This window comes from Marmota monax, unplaced genomic scaffold (genome assembly GCF_021218885.2).
Source record: "Marmota monax isolate L192 unplaced genomic scaffold, Marmota_monax_Labrador192_F-V1.1 WCK01_AAM20220418_F8-fsc00099, whole genome shotgun sequence".
Lineage (NCBI taxonomy): Eukaryota > Metazoa > Chordata > Mammalia > Rodentia > Sciuridae > Marmota > Marmota monax.
In genome coordinates this window covers 783,023-801,885 of record NW_026692126.1, presented here as the reverse complement: position 1 = coordinate 801,885, position 18,863 = coordinate 783,023, and the positions used below count along the sequence as shown (strand labels likewise).

Below are 18,863 nucleotides of genomic sequence, written 5' to 3'. Positions count from 1 at the left end.
TGTCGTGGGTTTGGTACCCCATGGGTCCGCAGAGGCTGGAGAGGGAGAGGAGGGGACTCTCAGGAAAGCTTTGTCCCAAGCCTGCAGCCAGCCCAGCTCCTAGTTCTGAGTAAACACAGAGATAGGATCGGGCGTAGCCAGGAAGGGTGGCAGGGTGCGGCCTGTGAGAAGAATGGCAGGATGTGGCACTAGGGCACTGCTCTGGGCACCCACGCCTCGGACTATTGTTCAGGGCAGCCTGCGGCTCTCAACTCTCTGGGGCTTTGAGAGGAAGTGACATTCCCCTGGGACCTGGGCCTGCCCCACCCCTGCTGTGTGGATCTGCAGATCTCCTTCCCTTCCTTCCCTGCTGTGCCCCTTGGCACCGCGGCCTGGGCTGGCTGGGAGTTTGCTGTGAGTTTCCTTGAAGGGTCTGCCTGTCCGTGCAGTCTGTCTTCCTGTACCCCGGGTCTGAGTCACGGTCACGCTGTGATAACTGGAATCTATCTCTTTGTGCATCTAGATGTTTTTGGGGGAGGGGTGCGGTGATGGAGGGAGGAAGGGCTGAGAGTGAAGACTCCTTTGATTCCAATCCAGCAGGGTCTGTCGCTGACTGATTAGAGGAGGAAGTGGCTGAGGACTTGTTTGGGGTGGAAAAGGGGCTCAGTGTGTGCACCTGTGTGGGGGGCGGGGTGTCGGAGGGGCCCAGAGAGTTGGTTGGGGGTGGGGTTTGGCACCTGGCATCTGCTCTGTCACATAGAGGCTGCATTCTGAGCCAGGGGCCCTCCTTGGAAGTACCTCTCTATACTTGACCCAGGCACTGGTTTTGGAGGCCCCAGTGTCGGGCAGACACCAGCTCAGAGAGACTCAAGGCTTTGAGCATCAAGGATGAAGATGGTCAGAGAGAGCCCTTTCCTCTTAGGGATGCTCAGGTAAGATAAGGCCAAGGAGAAAGGAGGACAGAAGGCCTGAGGTGGGTTCCCAAGAAGGGAAGGTAAGGGAGGGCAGAGCCAGGCATGTTCCACGTCCCTAACCCTAACCCTAACCCTAACCCTTCCGGTCCTCTGATTATAGAGTCCTAAAGCAGCGCTGCCCCATCAAGCCACATGAACTTGACACCTCTAGACCTCAGTTTCTGTTTATGAAATACGTGTAATGTTGGGCAAGAGGAAGGCGATACAGCAGACAGGAGCACTTCCATCCCGCAGGGAGCCGACGGGGTGTTCTGCGGGTTTATGCCTCTGACTTGGGACTTGGGGCATCAGATTAGGGTGGGAGCTGGGAAGTTCAATAACTCCTGTCTCCTGTGGGTTGAGAGGCCTTTATGAGCATTTGGGGAGTAGGGGAGGTTGTGGTAGTGACCTTAAAACCTCCTTAGAAACCATGTGGAGAACTGAGGCACGGAACATGCTTTGTAAGGGAGGGGTAAAGGAAATTGAGGTTTTTTTTTTTTTTTTTAGTTAAATCCCTGGGAAAGAAGAGATTTAAGGGAGGACTCCAACAGGGTCTTTAAATCTAAAAGGTATGGAAAATGTTTCTTATGTGACCCAAGGTGAAAACAAAAGGAAATGGACTTGCTTTGCTGCTCACAGGGATTTAGGTCAAACTCAGAGGAAGGGCTTGGATCCGAGGAAGAGGTGGCAGAGGATAACCGGGCGTAGGCGGGCAGAGCATCATCTACCTAATGATGGTCATAATAGTGTCTGTCACCTGTTAGAATCCAGGTCTTCTCTGTGCTGTGCCGCTGTATTGGATGCTACTCACTTGTCATTGCTGTGTATTTATTGAACACCCTACTATACTCCAGGCACTATACTAGGCTCTGGGGCTGCATTGATGGGCAGAAACAGGTTTATTTTCATAATGTTCTGTGTGGGGTTGGTTCTCTGGCTACTGGGTGAATCCAAAATAAATAAATCAGGTATGTGAAGGTACCATTACCATCTGTGATGGGACCTTTGAAGGCCAAGTGCAAAGTGCCAGGAGAATGAAACACAGGCGCATTTGATAGGATCTGGGTTGTTAACAGAAGACTCACCTCTTCGTATTGGGTTTTCATATTCCGATTTTACTAAGGAGGAAACAGGCTGAGAGGTTAAGTTACATGCCCAAGATAGACCAGCGAGTAATGGCCAGGCCGAGGTACTGGGAGCCCAGGAGGCAGCTCCCTGATATAAAAATAATCCACAGTGCTGGTTGCAGGTAGCTGGGCACCGTGGGCGATGTGTATATGGGGGGTAGAGTGTGGGTAGAAAAGGCCATTGAAGCCAGGATGTGTCTTAGAGCCCCCGGTTGCCCAACAGATGTAATGGGACCCATATGCATAAGTTAAGAATTTCTAGTATTTGCATTTAAAAAGAGGGGCTACAGCCCCTGTAATCTCCATGGCTCCAGAGCCTGAGGCAGGAGGATTGCAAGTTCAAAGCCAGCCTCAGCAACTTAGAGAGATCCTCAAAAAATAAAAAGAGCTGGGGATGTGGCTCAGTGGCCCAGTACCCCCCTCCAAATAACACAGAAAGAGGGTGAGGGGTGTAGCTCAGTGACAGAGCCCTTGCCTAGCCTGTGTGAGGCCCTGGATTCCGCTCCAGCACCATAATGAATGAATGAACGAATGAACAAAAGAAAGAGGCGAAATGGATTTCAAGAGTTGTAGTGTATCTAGCCTAATCCATCCAAAATATAATTTCACTTCGTAATTGATAACCAGTTACAGAGGGCTAGTTTGCACTCTGTCTCGTGTATTCAACCTGCGGGACCTGGGTGTGTTGGCTACTCAGCAGCACATTTCCCCTGGGACTGGCCCATTACAGGTGCTCAGTGGCCACATGTGGCCAGTGGCACCTGCCTTGGGCAGTGCGGTCCTAGAGTTATCAGGACAGAGGATCGCCTCCTCTTCCTGGCTCAGCTCACGGGATGAACAGGCTCCGGCGAGGCGTCCTTAGGCCTCTGCGCCCTGGTGCTCATCTTACCGTGCTCTGGCAGCGGCCACTGCTGCGGCTGCTTCTAGGGTCTCTGGGCTGCAGTGGGAAGAAAGGCTTAGAGGTAGGAGCTGGAAGGCCAGGAAGAAGGAGAAAAACCCTGAGCACCCAAGTCTGGAAGGAGGAGGCGACCCGGTGGCCCGCTTGGTGGCAGTGGGTGTGGGATGAGGTGGCGCAGAGCCGGCGGGGATCAGAAGCCCACAGGGCCTGCATTGTGCGCCTGTCACACTTCCTTTGGCTTTATTGCTTTTGTCCAACACCCTATTGTCTGGTTTCCTTTTGTCCCCCTTTCAGCGAGCTGCCTTTTATTTCCCAGCCAGCCTGGTTGTTTTCATTTCTTTTGTCTGAAGTTCCTGAGAGGAAGGTTTTATTTTCAGCGGTTTGATTAATTCACAGCTTGAGCCCGGGGTTTGTTTGTTATGTAATTGCTGCCCTCAGCTTCAGGATAATACCCCTCCCGCCCCACCCCCACGCCTGCCCCCTGCGCAGGGCCCGGCTCCCAGCCCCTCCCGGTGCCCGGATGGGCTGCTGCCTGCTTCCTGGAGTCTCTCCAGGTCCCCCAGAGGTAGGAGGGGACCTCAGGGCTGGGGTCTCTTGTTTTGGTCTAGGTGAGATGGGGGCCAACACTCATAGGGAGGCCCCTCTCTTCTCACCCTGCAGTTCCCTGCTCTGGGTCCAGCACCAGCCCTCAGGGCACCGTGCACTTGGAAAGTGGGTGAGCAGAGAGTCTGCTGGGGTCTGATCAGTAGGGTGGAATCAAATCAGATATATATCTTATGCATATCTTAGTTGATTATAATGCCCTTTAATTCTTTTATTTAAAATATGGTACATGTATACCGTTGTACATGGCAGAAGTAAATTATTCGTAGGTTTTAAGTTGTGCACCGTTCTGAGGAGCAGGATGAAATTTCAAACTGTCCAGGATGTGAGTCATCCCTTTGTCCAGAGTATCCACACTGTGTATTCTACCTGCCCATTAGTCACTCGGTAGCCATTGTGGTTGTCAGATTGACTACTGAGGTATTGCAGCAGCACTTATTATTATTTACTTGAACAAAATGGCCCCAAGTGCAAGGGCAGTGATTCTGGAATTGGGATATGCCAGAGAGCAGCCGTGAAGTACTTCCTTTCATTGAAATGATGAAAATTTCTACTAGAGAAAGAAAGAAAAATGTATGGTTAAGTTGCTAGAAATATATAGTAGGAACAAATCTTTAATCTATGAAATTATGAAGACAGAAAAAGAAGTTTCGTGCTAATTTTGCTATGGTAACTCAGACTATACAAGTTACAGTCCTAATGTGTGATGATAAATGCTTAATTAGGTGGGAAAAGGCATTGGATTTGTTTATATGTGTATAGGAACTTCAGTATAAATAGGGTTGGCACTACCCACAGCCTCAGGCATCCACAGGGGTGTCTGGGAACATAGCCTCTGAGGATAAAGGGCTACTTCACTACCATACTGCACCTGCCATTGCAGGGATATTTTACTGTTCTGATTTATCCTTATACCTCCCCTAAGAATTTAATCCACATGTGTATTAGTATATTTGTGCTGCTATAACAGTACCACAGACTGTAATTTATGATAAACAGATATTTATTTTTCACAGTTCTGGGGACTGGGAAGTTCAAGAGGCTGGAATCTGGCGAGGTCCTTCTTTTCTTTTTTTGGTACCTGGGATTGAACCCAGAGACACTGAACCCCTGAGCTACATCCCCAGCCCTTTTATATTTTATTTTGAAACAGGATCTTCCTAAATTGTTTAGGGCCTTGCTAAATTGCTGGGCCTGGCTTTGAACTTGTGATCCTCTTGCCTCATCTTCCCAAGCAGCTGAGATGACAGGTGTGCGCCACTATGTCTGACTGGTGAGGGCCAGAAGGGTACAAAGGACCAAAAGGGGCCAAACTCAGTTTACAACAAAACTGCTCTCCCCATAACTCCCACTCCTTGATCATGACATGGATGATATTAACCCATCCATGAAGGCAGGACCCTCGGGACCTTATTTAAAATGCTTATCAGAATCACCTGGCCCTGCTGCTGGCCCGCACCTTTAATCCTGGTTACTTGGGAGGCGAGGCAAGAAGAATCCCAAGTTCAAGACCAGCCTCCGAAACTTAGAAGACACTGTCTTAAAATAAAACATTAAAAGGGCCGGGGATGTAGCCCAGTGGTAGAGCACCCCTTTCAAATTAATTAATTTGAAAGCCCTGGCCAGTCCCCAAAGATACTGATTTGTGAATGACAGGAAACTGCAGAGACTAGGCAACTTGCCCAGGGTCACATAGCTGGGCAAGTAGCAGAGGCAGGACCTATAACTAGTAGGAACCTGCTTTACGTGCCCACTGGACTTCAGAATGCGTCCTTGGATGCGAGACTTGGGAGGCTGGGTACCTGCTTCTCTGGCCCCAAGCCTGGCATGACCATGCAAACAACTTCACAAGATCCTGCAATTGCCTGGCTCCTCTAGATGTGCCCAGCAGTGGCGTGGCAGGCGGGGAGGCACACGGGGGCACCGCAGAGCAGTGAGGCAGGGTTATCAGGTGGTTGGCTGCTGCCCTGTTGCCAGGGAGTGCAAATTCAAATGTCTGTCTGCGGGGCCATCTTCTAAACCAGAGACTAGCCACATATCAGCAAATAATCTTCTTAAAACCATTCATGTCATGGCCTGCATTTTATTTTCCCACTTTTGATAGATACATGGATTGAAGAAATATTTAATTTTTACCTTGTTTCTACAAAGGACTGGGGGTGTGGCTCAGTGCTAGCCTAGCATGTAGGAGGTCCCTAGTTGGGTTCCCTGCACTTTCTAAGAGAATCCTTTACTCAGGGTAGTTGATACGTGGTTTCCTTTTGGGGTGTAAGGTAGGGAGCAGGGCATCTAAGGCAAGCCCGCCTATGCAGGAGGAGTACTTACTTACTGCTCAATTCTAGCCAGCTTTCGTCATTCGGCTGAAAGTTCAAATCCAGATTTTTATGTGCTATTTCTTGATTTTTAAGTTTTGGTAACCAATTACAAATATGTACACATACACACACACACATTTTCAGTTCTGTTGGCTGGGAAGCAGCCAGTTAACAATTTCTGTCCTCCTTAAATAAGCACATTGGCCCACCAGTTCCTACAGGTGGGGAGTGCTCAGGTCTACAAGAGGGACAGAAGAGGCTTCACTAATTTTTCTCTGGGTTCCAAAAATAGACTTCCATTTTGTATGTCTCCCTGTTTGAGAGGTTCCAGGGTGTTCCGGGGCTGGGTGAGCAAAGAGTGGAGTCACTACCTCTGGATAAGTTTGAGGTTAACCCCCATCTTATCGAGACCCTGTCTCAATATTAAAAATAAAAAGGGATGAGGGCATAGCTCAGTGGTAGAGCACTTGCCTGGCACATGGGACTCACCTTGGCTCACTCTCCCTTCTCCCACAGGATGTCCATGAGGAGCCCCATCTCTGCCCAGCTGGCCCTGGATGGCGCTGGCACCATGGTGAACTGTACCATCAAGTCAGAGGAGAAGAAGGAGTCTTGCCACGAGGCCCCCCAGAGTTCGGCCACTACAGCTGAACCCCAGCCCACCGACCCATCCCGGGCCCCCCAGGATGCTGCTGACCCCCACACTTCAGCTCAGGTGCCCAGCACTTTCCCCAGGGGCTCCTGGGTCCGCGTTCCCGCCCCACCCCTGTAGCTTTACCTGCTATCCCCAGCCTGTCTGCAAGGCTGGGCAAGCATGGACACATCCCCTGGCTGGGCAGCACAGCAGGCAGAAGTGGGCATCCTAGGGCAAGCTGTTGCTCCGGTGGGCAGGGAGGGGCTGCTAAGTTCAGTGTGAGGCTGGAAACCAGAGCAGGGCGTAGACTCTCCTCCCTATCCTATGGTGACTGCTCACTCACGGGTGGCCCAGTCCTTGCTCCTGAGAACCAGCTGCAGAGGTAGTATATGCACACTGAACACTGGGCTCAGGAGTGTCCAGTATCTTTTTCATATGGTTTCAGATAATTGGCCTGATTACCCAAGTACAGAGCTCAAATCACTGTTAAAATGCCATATAATTCCTCATCCTTAAAATGAGGGAACGGAATGACACGTTCAGTATGGATTCTTACACTTCTTAAGACTTTGGTGACAGTGGTTAAGAGCCCCTGGGTTCAATCCCTGGCATCCCCCCCAAAAAAAGACATCTGTGAGTCCACACAGGAGACATAAAAAGGGAATAAATAAAAGCTGAACGAATGAGTGAAAATTAGGAGGTATTTGATTTGAGGGTGGTGACCCGAGAAGACCTCCTGGGCCTTCGAGGATGGGGAGGACCTCAGGGAAGAGGAGGGGCGTGTCCTTCAGGAGGGCTGGGGCCCTGGCTGGAAGGAGCCAGGTGGGAGCAGCAGGTGTGCACAGGGGGCAGTAATTAAGAGGGGGCACGGGTCCTTGGCTGTGATGGCGACCCTCATTCTCATGCTTTGACATCCTCGATCCCCAGACAGTCCCCTGCCAGGGGAGGTGTTAGTATTTCCGCTTTCAGAAGAGGGAAGTTCAGGACTTTGTGGGATCACTTGTGAGTCACCAAGCCTGGACCGAAACCCAGGTCCTTCCTTTGTCCCTCTCAGGCGAAGTGTGAGCAGCGGTGCGAGGTCCCGTCCCGTGGAGCTGCAGGGCTCAGGTTCCCTCCTAGTAGACACGCTGGGATGCTCAGCCCTCCCCAGACTTTGTCCCCTCTTCTCTTGGGGGCAGCAGTGACAATTCAGGGTGTCTTACAGGACTGTAGTTCTCCAGAGCGTGACGGGTCCCCAGAGCCCAAGAGACCCGGAGCCTCTGAGGCTGCTTCTGGAAGCCAGGAGAAGCTGGACTTCAACCGCAATTTACAGGAGGGTAAGACGCCTGCCCCAGGGGGAGGGGGCTCGGGTCAGGGCGCTGGGAAGACGCTGCTCATCCCGGGTGTCTTCCAGTGGTGCCCGCCATCGAGAAACTGCTGTCCAGTGACTGGAAGGAGAGGTTTCTGGGAAGGAGCTTGGTGGAAACCAAAGATGTCAAAGGTGAGGGCCTGTGGGGGCGGCAGGGCGGGCGGGTTGAGCCCTTTTTGCTCTTGTGGGCTGGCCGTGGTGTGTTGGGCAGTTCTTGTGCTTCTGGGTCCCCTCATACCTGGCCCATGCCACATGGCTCCTGCCCGTTCTTCAGGGTCATCACCGTCCCTCCCCTGGGAGCCCCCAAGCAACGGGTCTGGCTGGAGCGGGTATGAGTTCAGGCTCTTGTCAGAGATGCTGGTGACTTCAGGCCCTGTCACTCCATTTTCCCAGGTCTACCTCCACAAGGAGCAGAAAGGTCCCTTTCACTGCCAACCTCCCCGAGGAAATGAGTGTTATTAAAGGGCAGCTGTTGGGGTTTCTTTGAGTGACCATTTTTCCAGTGTGGTTGATCACACCTGCAGAGGGAGCTTAAAACCAATGCAGATGCCCGGGCTACTGAAAGAGAACCCTAACAGGCCGGGGCGTGGGCATCTGAATTTTGCCGTGGTACCCCGAGTGATTCTGGTGCAAGCGGTCTGCAGCTTGGGACTTTGGAACAAACTGCCATACCCAACATTAGCTAAATGGGAGGGCCGGAAGCAAGCTAAATGGGAGGACCACGTACCAAATCCTAGACGGAGAGGTTTCCATGCATGAGCTCATTCAAATCTCACAGTTCTTGTGCCCATTTATAGATTTAAAAACGCTCTAACGTGCCTAGAAGTTAGTAACTCGACTGATCGCATCCTGGGATGTAGTAATTGCTCAGTAAATGTCAGATGGCTGAGTGGACGGGTGGATGGGTAGATGGATGAACTAACAAAAACTCTGCACGGTGGTTGTTTCACTGAGGAACAGGGACCCAAGAGAGCCTGGCAGAGAAGGAGCTGCAGCTTCTGGTCATGATCCACCAGCTGTCCACCCTGCGGGACCAGCTCCTGACGGCCCACTCGGAGCAAAAGAATATGGCAGCCATGCTCTTTGAGAAGCAGCAGCAGCAGATGGAGCTGGCCCGGCAGCAACAGGAGCAGGTGTGGCTGAGGCCCGGGGCAGCCGGGGAGGCACTGGGGGCAGGCCTGCTGCGGGGGCTGTGCTCCTGCTCCGTCTCTGTGCTCTGCGGGAAGGCCGGGCTACTCTGCTCTGTCTTGGCCTCTAGTGCAGGGCAGGCTCGGGGTTGGGTGCCCAGGGCTGGTGTCCATGGCCCTCTTGCCTGCTCTTCCCCCCCACAGATCGCCAAGCAGCAGCAGCAGCTGATTCAACAGCAGCATAAGATCAACCTCCTCCAGCAGCAGATCCAGGTAAGGGCGAGGGGCTGGGGCTGGGGACAGGGGATGTAGGCCAGGCAAGAGTTGCACGGAGCAGGATCCGGCCTGGTCCTGAACCCTGACCAGGGCCCTTATTTCCCCCTCAAGCCTCCTCCCTGGTTGCATTCCCTGTTTGAAGGAGGGGGGTGTCCTCCCCAGCCGAAACTCAAGAGCAGAGAGATAGGAACATGGCGTCAGATGGGTTCTTTTGAAGACTGTCCCTGTCCTATGCCTTATGCCTCTCTTATGCATGGGTCCATCCTCTGTGTCCCAGGCTGACCACAGCTGAGTAGCTCTTTGGGCCCCAGGGGCTCACACAAGGTTTCTTTGCCTTCAGCAGGTCAACATGCCTTACGTCATGATCCCAGCTTTCCCTCCAAGCCACCAGCCTCTACCTGTCACCCCTGACTCCCAGCTGGCTTTGCCCATTCAGCCCATCCCCTGCAAACCAGGTGAGTGTGGGAGGGAGGGTCTGCCACTGTGACCGGCTTGTCCTAAAGTCAGGGAAGGAGCCTTGGAACCTCTGTCTTCTATTAATTCATTCTGTGGACTTTCTGGGCCTCAGTTTGGGATCTGTGCAGTGGAAGAGTAATTCCTCCTTTCTGAACATTGTTGGGAGAATGAAAAGGAAATTGTGTATTGAAAACGGTCGAGGGCTTTCCAGATGTAAGGTGAGGCAGCTCTCTGTGTCTGCCTCCCCACTCTGGTACATTTATTATGCCTGAATATTAATATCTTTTTGGGGGGGCGAGGATTGAACTCAGGGGTGCTTAACCACTGAGCCACATCCCCAGCCCCATTTTGTATTTTATTTAGAGACAGGGTCTCACTGAGTTGCTTAGTGTCTCCCTGTTGCTGAGGTGGCTTTGAACTCGTGATCCTCCTGCCTCAGCCTCCCAAGCTGCTGGGATTACAGGGGTGCACCACTGTGCCAGCAATATCTTGAATCTTAACTGAGGTTCAGTTCAGCATCTGCCGGGTTCTAGTGGCCATGGCCACCATTTCTGCCTTCACACTCTGATCCCTGTCTTTACCCTGTCACTCCTGCACTGAAATTCAGTACAGTGACCATGCATCCAGCACTGTGCTGTTGGTGGTGATGACCTATGAACTTTGAGCTCAAGGAATTCAGTCTGGGGAGAGACAGAGGATACCAATCTATCATCAGGGGCCTGGGGAGGTTGGCTGAGGAAGAGGTATTGGGGTAAGGGGTGGATGGGCAAGGGTGAAGTTGGGAGCTGCTGGGAGAGAGCCCAGGAGGAGGGCGGCCAGACAGAGGCCCGGGGTGCAGGGGTGGAGCTAAGGGAGTGCCTGATGGGGGTGGGGCATGCCTAGGGAAGGCAGTGAAGGGGGGCTTGGGGTCTGAGGTTTATTTTGCCGGAGCGGGGGTAGACTTGAGTGGTGAATGTGTTTGCACTGGCTGTGGGTGGTAAGGGCGTGGAAGGCACTGACCAGGTGAGCTATAGGGGGCAGGGCAGACTTGCTGCCCGTGGCTGCTTCAGGAGTGTGAACAGCTGCCCCTGTGGTCTGCAGCACAGAGTTCAAATACCCAAGCTTGACACTCACAGGCTTTGGACCTGATCTCACCTTGTGTCTGGTTTCACTCCCCGCGTGTCCCCACCACCCCATATCTACCTCCCTGAACCCTGCCCATCCTGAAGGTCCTAGCTCACATCAACTGCCCTGGGAAGCCTGCTCTAGTCACACTAGCTGGAACAAAGTCCCCTGATATGCCACCTGGGGGCCTTATCTCTCACCACCTGCCATGTGGTTAGTGATTTGTACACAGGGCTTATCTCTCCACCTCCTTGACACGGGCCTGGCAGGGCCTAATTGATGGAGAGTGAGGGAGGGTGGGTAGGTAGAAAAGAGCACTAAGGAGAGGGAGGAGGTGGGGCTGTAGAGTCTACAGGGCCTGGGTTCAAATCCCGGTGCTGCTGTTTAATAGCTCTGTGGGCAAGTCATGGAAGGTCTTAGAAGACCTCAGTTTCTTTTTCTTTCTTTCTTTTTCTTTTTCTCTTGGTGCTGAGAATTGAACCCAAGGGTGCTTAACCACTGAGCCACATCCCCAGCCCTATTTTGTATTTTATTTAGAGACAGGGTCTCACTGAGTTACTTAGGACCTCACTGAGTTGCTTAGGACCTCGCTAAGTTGCTGAGGCTGGCTTTGAACTCCTGATCCTCCTTCTTCAGCCTCCCGAGCTGCTGGGATGACAGGCATGAGCCATCACACCTGGCCAGTGGAAACTCTTTGGAGTGGGTTGGGAAGGGCAGGCCCAGGATGAATGCCAGTTAGTGTGCGAGGGCAGTGGGGCAGGAGGGGAGAGGTGGTCCCCAGCAGTGCTTTGGAGCTGGGGGCAGTGGTTGGGACCAACTGGGCCAGCTCCGAGCCTTGCCTGCCTGTGGTGCGGGGGCCTCGTCAAGCAGGTGTCCGCTGTTCTGTGCTCATCCAGGACTTTTCTCCCTGCCGCCTTTTCCACAGTGGAGTACCCGCTGCAGCTGCTGCACAGCCCCCCTGCCCCGGTGGTGAAGAGGCCAGGGCCCATGGCCGCCCACCACCCCCTGCAGGTACCGCCCTCCGCCTGTTTTTGCTCTTGTTCACCCTGCACTTGTCTCTCTTCTTGGTCCTTCTCCTTGTCTGCCTGGGTATGCTCGTCTCACTTTCCCTCTGTGTCTCTGTCCCTTGGTGTCCCCAAGGGGTCTCCTTTGGTGTCTCTCACCTGACCATCTGGATCTCCCCCAGGAGCCCTCCCAGCCCTTGAACCTCACAGCGAAGCCCAAGGCTCCTGAGCTACCCAGCGCCTCCAGCTCCCCCAGCCTGAAGATGGGCAACTGCGGGCCCCGTCCCCCCAGCCATGGGGCCCCTACAAGGGACCTGCAGTCCAGCCCCCCGAGTCTGCCTCTGGGTGAGCTCTGCCATCCACTCTCTCAGGGGAGAGCCAGAGGGCCGGATGTGACCTTGGCCATGTCTCTTTCCGCTCTGATTCCAATTTTTTAAAACAAGGAGTTTAGAAAACCCCTTTCCTCCTGTCCACCTCCCCATCCCGTCTGTCTGGGCACTCCAGCCCTGGACTCAGGCTGCTGAGCCACACGATCCGAGCGTCCTAGTCTTGTGTCCGATCTGTTGACACTGCCCCGGTAGCCAGTGTAGGTGGCTGTGCCTGGAGCAGCCCCACGGAGGGCAGGGGAATCACTCACCGGGTAGCTCCCAGGAGCCCGGCCTCAAACTGGACGACTCCCCAGCTTCTCCTCCTTCTCCTCCTCTCCGTCCTATAGGCTTCCTTGGTGAAGGGGACGCTGTCACCAAAGCCATCCAGGATGCTCGACAGCTGTTGCACAGCCACAGTGGGGCCTTGGAAAGCTCCCCCAGCACCCCCTTTCTCAAGGTATGGGCCCCACTCGCCTGTCCCTGAGGGCTGGAGCGGACAGGGTCCCAGGTAAAAGATGCAGAATCCGAGGCCACCAAAAGGACGGGCAGGGAGAGGAGAGGCGGGACACCAAGGGGACTGAGGTACAAGTTGTTCCTGTCCACCTCAGGACCTCCTCAGCCTGGACTCCTCTCCAGCCAAGGAGCGACTGGAGGAGAGCTGTGTGCACCCGCTGGAAGAAGCCATGCTGAGCTGCGACGTGGACGGTGAGGGCTCTGGCACTGGGCAGGGGGGCAGGGGGGCCCATGGCTGTGTCCCCCGCCCGGCTTGTATCTGTCTCTGATCCCTTCTCTCCCTTGCTGTGCCTTCTTGGGTCCTTCCAGGCGAGTGTGCCTCTTTTGTCCCCTGGTATCTCTATCTTTGGGTCTGCTTCCCTGCGTCTTGTGACCACAGGAGCTCTGGTTTCCTCCTGACTCTGTCCTTGGGCTCAGGCCTGAGGTGCCTCTCTGCTCCTGCCATGCTGGGAGCCTCCTCAGCGCCCCCTGGTGGTCACACAGGGCACGTCACTTTGCCAGCCCCAGACGGGTTGCCCTGCTGCTGACTGTCCCCCTGTCCCCCAGGCTCGCGCCACTTCCCTGAGTCTCGGAATAGCAGTCACATCAAGAGACCCATGAATGCCTTCATGGTGTGGGCCAAGGATGAGAGGAGAAAGATCCTCCAAGCCTTCCCGGATATGCACAACTCCAGCATCAGCAAGATCCTTGGTAAGGGCCAGGGAGTGGGCCTCGTGGGCAGCGCGGGGCTCCAGGGAACATAGCGCAGCAGGGCCTGGTTGCTGGAGTCAGCTGGGTCTACTCGAGGCTTGCTCGGTGACATTCCACACCACGATGAACCCCAGTGGACTATTATTGGAGGTGTGGGAGTCTAGATATGGGGGCAGCTGGGTCCTGGGGTCTTGAACCATGTAGGGCTCTTCTGATAGTGCTTCCCGCTAAGAACTCAAGCAGCGTGTGTGTTTGTGTGTGAGTGAGAGAGTGTGTGTATGTATATGTTTTGTATACAATATGTATATGTATTCTTTGGCCCCCCAGGTCTGTCCCTAACCTATTCTACTATTTACCCACATCCCTGAAACTGGCGGTGGCAGAAGACAGGAGAGATCAGTATTCTTGGGCTATGCATATAAAGATTTTTTGAATTACACATTCTGTTTGGAGGCCAAGGAGGGATGCAGGGCAGGGCAGATGGGGTTGGAAGAAGACAGTTGCTTTTAAGACTGAGTCCCCACTAATGTCAACGTAGGTATCTTGTCTGAGACAACAGGTTTTTTGGGTTTCTTTTTAAGAACACTAGGGAATGAACCCAAGGGTATTCAAAGGCCGACTTACATCTACAGCTCTTTTTATTTTTATGAGACAAAGTCTTGCTGAGTTGCTCAGGCTGGCCTCAAACTTGCTATCCTCCTGCCTCAGCCTCCCTAGTAGTTGAAGTTACAGATGTGTGCCACCACACCCTGCCAAGGGTGTGTGTGTGTGTGTGTGTGTGTGTGTTGCTGAGGATTGAAGCCAGGCCCTTGCACATGCTAGGCAAGTGCTACCCCTGAGCTGCTCCCTTGACTTAATACCAGGTGTTTTCCTGAGCTGGGCACTCATCTGAATTGTTGATAGCCCGGGGTGGCTGCTCCCTTATTAATGCGTATGAGGCATTACCGACTTCCTCCTGGAAGTTGCTGGGTTATGTGGCGTGTGGGTGGGTGCTGTGTCTTAATCTGGCTGTTGGAAACCCCTCTACACATCATCTTCATTGATTCATTTGTTCATCGTCCAAAGAGCATCCACGTTGGGCTGGGTTCTCGCTAAGTGCAGGGCCCAGCTCTGACCACCTCCCCCTGGGGTCTGGGCCAGGCTCCCGCTGGAAGTCCATGACCAACCAGGAGAAGCAGCCCTATTATGAGGAGCAGGCGCGGTTGAGCCGGCAGCACCTGGAGAAGTACCCCGACTACAAGTACAAGCCTCGGCCCAAGCGCACCTGCATCGTGGAGGGCAAGCGGCTACGCGTGGGCGAGTACAAGGCCCTGATGAGGACCCGGCGCCAGGATGCCCGTCAGAGCTACGTGATCCCGTGAGCAGGCCCACCCCGGGCAGCCAGTGACGGTGTGTGCGTGACTGTGAGAGGCAGGATGTGGATGTGTGGCTGGCTTTTGTGAGTGGTGGGGGCGCTGCGTGTCTGTCCAGTGTGTGCCTGGTGTCATCCGTGTGTGGTTGGGTCTATGTGCGTGACTTTAGGGGAGATGGAGAGTGACCATGTGCAATGTGGTGGGCACTTCATGGCTGACGCTACAGGTGTGTGGCTGTGCGTGACTGTGGAGGACTGGCCACACGCCCCTGGAGGGAGGTGCCTGTAGTTCTGTGGAGGCGTTAAAAGTTCATCCCACAGAAAGATTCCTGACTGGGCCAAGACCACCTGGATGGATTTAAATCCCCCTCGGGCATTTAGAATATAGTTTCCCAAAACTGGATCCACAGAGAGTTCCCCAAGAAATGTACCTGTTGAGCACCCCGTGGCTCTGAATCTGTGCAGGTCTTGGCTGACAGTGAATGTGGCCATTGGAAAGCAGACCAGGGGCCAGGGTACATGAGTCACATAGCCAAGAGGGGGTGGAGTGGGAGTGTGCAAGTCCTACCCCTGAGCTGCACCCTTGACTTAATACCAGGTGTTGGGGAGCTGGGTTTGGAGTGGAAAGGAGGGTGCACCTGTAACCACGCCTCTCCTCCATCTCAGCCCACAGGCTGGCCAGGTGCAGATGAGCTCCTCAGACGTCCTATACCCTCGGGCAGCGGGCATGCCCCTGGCACAGCCCCTGGTGGAGCACTGTGTCCCCCACAGCCTGGACCCCAACATGCCTGTCATCGTCAATACCTGCAGCCTCAGGGAGGAGGGCGAGAGCACAGATGACAGGCACTCGGTGGCTGATGGCGAGATGTACCGGTACAGCGAGGATGAGGACTCGGAGGGTGAAGAGAAGAGTGACGGGGAGTTGGTGGTGCTCACGGACTGATCCCAGCTGGCTGGGCCTGGCCCCTTCCTCACTGGGGAAGACCTTGGCCCCAACCCAATGGGCACAGCCCGCCGGCCTGAACTCTGTTGGTACTTGGACTTGGGTATGTCTGGAGATGGGCAAAGCCGTGCACTTGTAGATACATTCCTCTTCCCACCACACCTTCGGCACACCTGAGGAGCTGTCAGCCTCAGGGGTGGGGCTTGCATGGCGGTGATGAACCGAGCTGGCTGAGCTCCTTGGCTCTTGGGGCTGATGGCCAGGGACACTGGATGACCCTTTTCTCTTGCAGGTCTACCCACCTGGGGGTTTGGCAGCTATACACCTGTCTCCCTGTGTCACATGCTTTGTTCCCATTCTTGTCCTGGCTGGACCAGCCACCATGGGACCAACACCCCCTCCCACACTCCCCTAGATCACTCCTCTGTCACCAGGATCACTTTGTACTTTGTGCAAACAGGTCTGACTGTCCCTCGCGTCTTTATCTCTGCTAAGCCCATTGTGCCTCTGGCTGCTGTGTGTGAGCGCGTGCGCAGACCCGTGCATTTTCGCTGTTCAGTCATTGCACAAGATATTTATTGAGTGCCCGCTAGGTGCCAGGCACTGCTGCTGAGTTCCTGCAGATGTCTCTTCCATGCCACTCTTGCTTCTCTGGGGGCCTCCTCTGTGCTTCTCTTCGTCCCCAAATTGCTACCTCTTTGTCTGGGTGTCTCAGGTTCCGTGTGTCCTGTGTGCATTTCTCTGTCCTTGTCTTGCTACAAAGCCCTCTTTCTCTCCCTTTCTCCATCCCTGAGCCCCACCCCACCCCCAGGCCCCCCTGAATTCTCTGGGTCTCTGTAGGCCCCTGGATTGCCCTGGGCCAGTGGCCTCCCTGACTTCCTGCCTGCGTCTTCTCTCCCTCCGACTCTGCCTCCCACGGAGCCATTTTTAGCTCCCAGCAGCATGAGAATGTGCCTCCTCCTCCAAAGGCTTTGTCCTGATGCCCCAGCCCCGGGGCCCAGCCTGTGTTCCAGGAGTGGGGCCAGGAGGACTGATGGTCAGTGGCAGAGGCCCTGGAGGGGGGCCCCAGAGCAGATGGTCCCCATCCTCCCTCATGAGCACTGGGTGGGTGGTGGGTGGGTGGCATCCAGGCCTGCCACTCCCCGTCTGATCCTCTCCCTGATCCTCGGTTCTAGGGAACAGGTCTCAGCCCCTGTTCAGCTTCACAAGTTATTTCCCTGAGAAAATCAAATCCCATTGGCACCTAACTCCAAAGAGCTGGAACAGCCCTAGGATCAGGGTGGTGACTCTAATCCCACAGGGCCAGAGGTGGAGTCTGGTGCCTGCCTCCCCATCACCCCCACGTCTCTCCAGGCTGTTTCTTTTTTATGACTGTAAACATAGATAGTGCTTTATTTTGTTAATAAGATAACGATGAGTAACTTAACCAGCACATTTGTTTTCTGATGGCATAATAAAGACAGACCATTTCAGAATCTGGTCCTTGCATCCGGGTAGAGGGAGGCTGGCCTAAGTCCAGAATTCCTAAATGTGCAGCCAGCCCCGGATGCTGTTGCCCCCTGGTGGTCACTTAAGGGCACTCCAGGCCCAGGGCTGGGAGATACTGTAAATGAGGAAGCAGGGCCCCTGCTCCAGGAGGGTGCCTGCCCAGGTCCCCAGGAGGAAGGCACTTGGTAGGAACTCTGTAATCACAGTCATGAGACAGGGGTCTCCCCAGAACTAGCCGCAGGAGGAGTGGTGGGGGAGTCACTTAGGCCTCATCAACCTCATCTGAAAACAGTAGGATTAAACTTCTTGGTTCTTACTCACTCTTGGAGAACGGGCTCTTTGAGAATCTAAAGCAAGCTGTGGATTCTTGTCTAGAAAGGGCTCACTCATAGACACCTGGAAGCCCATCAATGAGCCCTCTCCATACTGATGAAAGAAGCAGGGTCTCTAATAACATGCTTCAGGACTCTTATCTATGACTTTATGCTTTAAAGGAGAAATACAGAGGCCTGAAAGGGCCATGACTGAAACTCTTCAAAATGCTTATTGATGAGGATCTATTGAAAAGATAACTCTTGCAGTTAAAAGGTTAGGGCTGGCGGTGGAGCAGACCTGTAATCCCAGTGGCTTGGGAGGCCTGAAGCAGGAGGATCACGAGTTCAAAGCCAGCCTAAGCAACAGGGAGGCACTAAGCAATTCAGTGAGACCCTGTCTCTAAATAAAATGCAAAAGAGGGCTGGGGATGTGGCTCATTGGTTGAGTGCCCCTGAGTTCAATCCTCAGTACAAAAAAAAAAAAAATTAGGGCTGGAACTTGGAGATGATGTTTGCCTAGTGTGTCTGAGGCCCCAAGTTTGAAAAATTCAATCCTATCAATAAGGAATGGAAGCAGCAAAGCTCAATGGCCATTCTTGTGAGAGAGAGACTTGGGCTGGATTAACAAGAGGTGAGGCCACACAGTCCTGGACTCTCACTAGAAAATGCCACTGTCATCTGGAGGGGCCTGGAAGCAGGCACTTGGCATGGAGGAAGACTGGAGGGATCTTGGTGGACATGCCCTTCGAGAGTGGTCAAAAGGACAAGGCAGAAAGAACAAGATGGCCTCTTTAAAGCTGCTGGCTGTGCGAGAGTGTAATATTCTATGTAGCTCACAGGATTGGAGTTGGGCCCAGATTCAAGGATCACTATTTTAGTTTTACAAAATAACTTTCCAACAAAGATGTTCAAAAGTAGAATGGACTTCCAAACACAGGAAGCATTGAAGCAGAGAGGCTTGAATACTGGAAGAGGGGTTTCCAAATTGGGGAGTGGGGTGGGGGAGGTGTGGTGGGTTCAAGGGCCACAAACCTGGGAAGGTGTGGGCATGAAGATTCCCCAAGAACTAAGGTCCTGGTCATTGGGTCTGGGGGCATCCCTCAGAGCTTTGCCCTTCTGCCCCTCCCCACCAGCCTTACCCTGGGGCAAGCCCAGCCTCCAAGCTCCTGGTAGAAACAGCAGGGGACAAGTGGGAAGAGGGGGCCCCCTAGTGGTCACCAGGGAGAGCTCAACTCCATTTCCAGTGGCCGTCTCCACCCTCCCTCTCTTCCAAACCAGACCCCAGAAGTCTCCTGGGGACTGTCCCTCACAGTCCCAAGTTCCATTTGCTTCCCTACTGGGTCCTCTGTGGCCTTGTGAGGTTCACAGGAAT

At 53.8% G+C, this 18,863-nt stretch overlaps 1 protein-coding gene across 8 annotated transcripts in view; it reads left to right on the top strand.

The window, feature by feature from the left end:
• The window catches only part of Sox13 (SRY-box transcription factor 13), a 45,027-nt gene extending 27,863 nt beyond the window's left edge, over window positions 1–17,164 (top strand). For 3 of the 8 annotated variants that reach the window (XM_046463376.2, XM_058585696.1, XM_046463357.2), the window contains 13 exons: window positions 6,392–6,590; window positions 7,714–7,825; window positions 7,903–7,989; window positions 8,818–8,990; window positions 9,189–9,257; window positions 9,601–9,715; window positions 11,746–11,831; window positions 12,007–12,169; window positions 12,540–12,649; window positions 12,801–12,897; window positions 13,252–13,395; window positions 14,536–14,752; window positions 15,413–17,164. In XM_046463376.2, the coding sequence (XP_046319332.1) occupies window positions 6,393–6,590; window positions 7,714–7,825; window positions 7,903–7,989; window positions 8,818–8,990; window positions 9,189–9,257; window positions 9,601–9,715; window positions 11,746–11,831; window positions 12,007–12,169; window positions 12,540–12,649; window positions 12,801–12,897; window positions 13,252–13,395; window positions 14,536–14,752; window positions 15,413–15,689 (1,848 nt within the window). In that variant the 5' untranslated portion in view covers window position 6,392 and the 3' untranslated portion in view covers window positions 15,690–17,164. Of the gene's footprint in view, window positions 1–752; window positions 912–1,439; window positions 1,502–6,391; window positions 6,591–7,713; window positions 7,826–7,902; window positions 7,990–8,817; window positions 8,991–9,188; window positions 9,258–9,600; window positions 9,716–11,745; window positions 11,832–12,006; window positions 12,170–12,539; window positions 12,650–12,800; window positions 12,898–13,251; window positions 13,396–14,535; window positions 14,785–15,412 lie in introns of those variants that run through there. The other 5 variants (XM_046463370.2, XM_046463381.2, XM_046463364.2 and 2 more) reach the window with 5 other exon arrangements.
• Window positions 17,165–18,863: the final 1,699 nt, after the last annotated feature.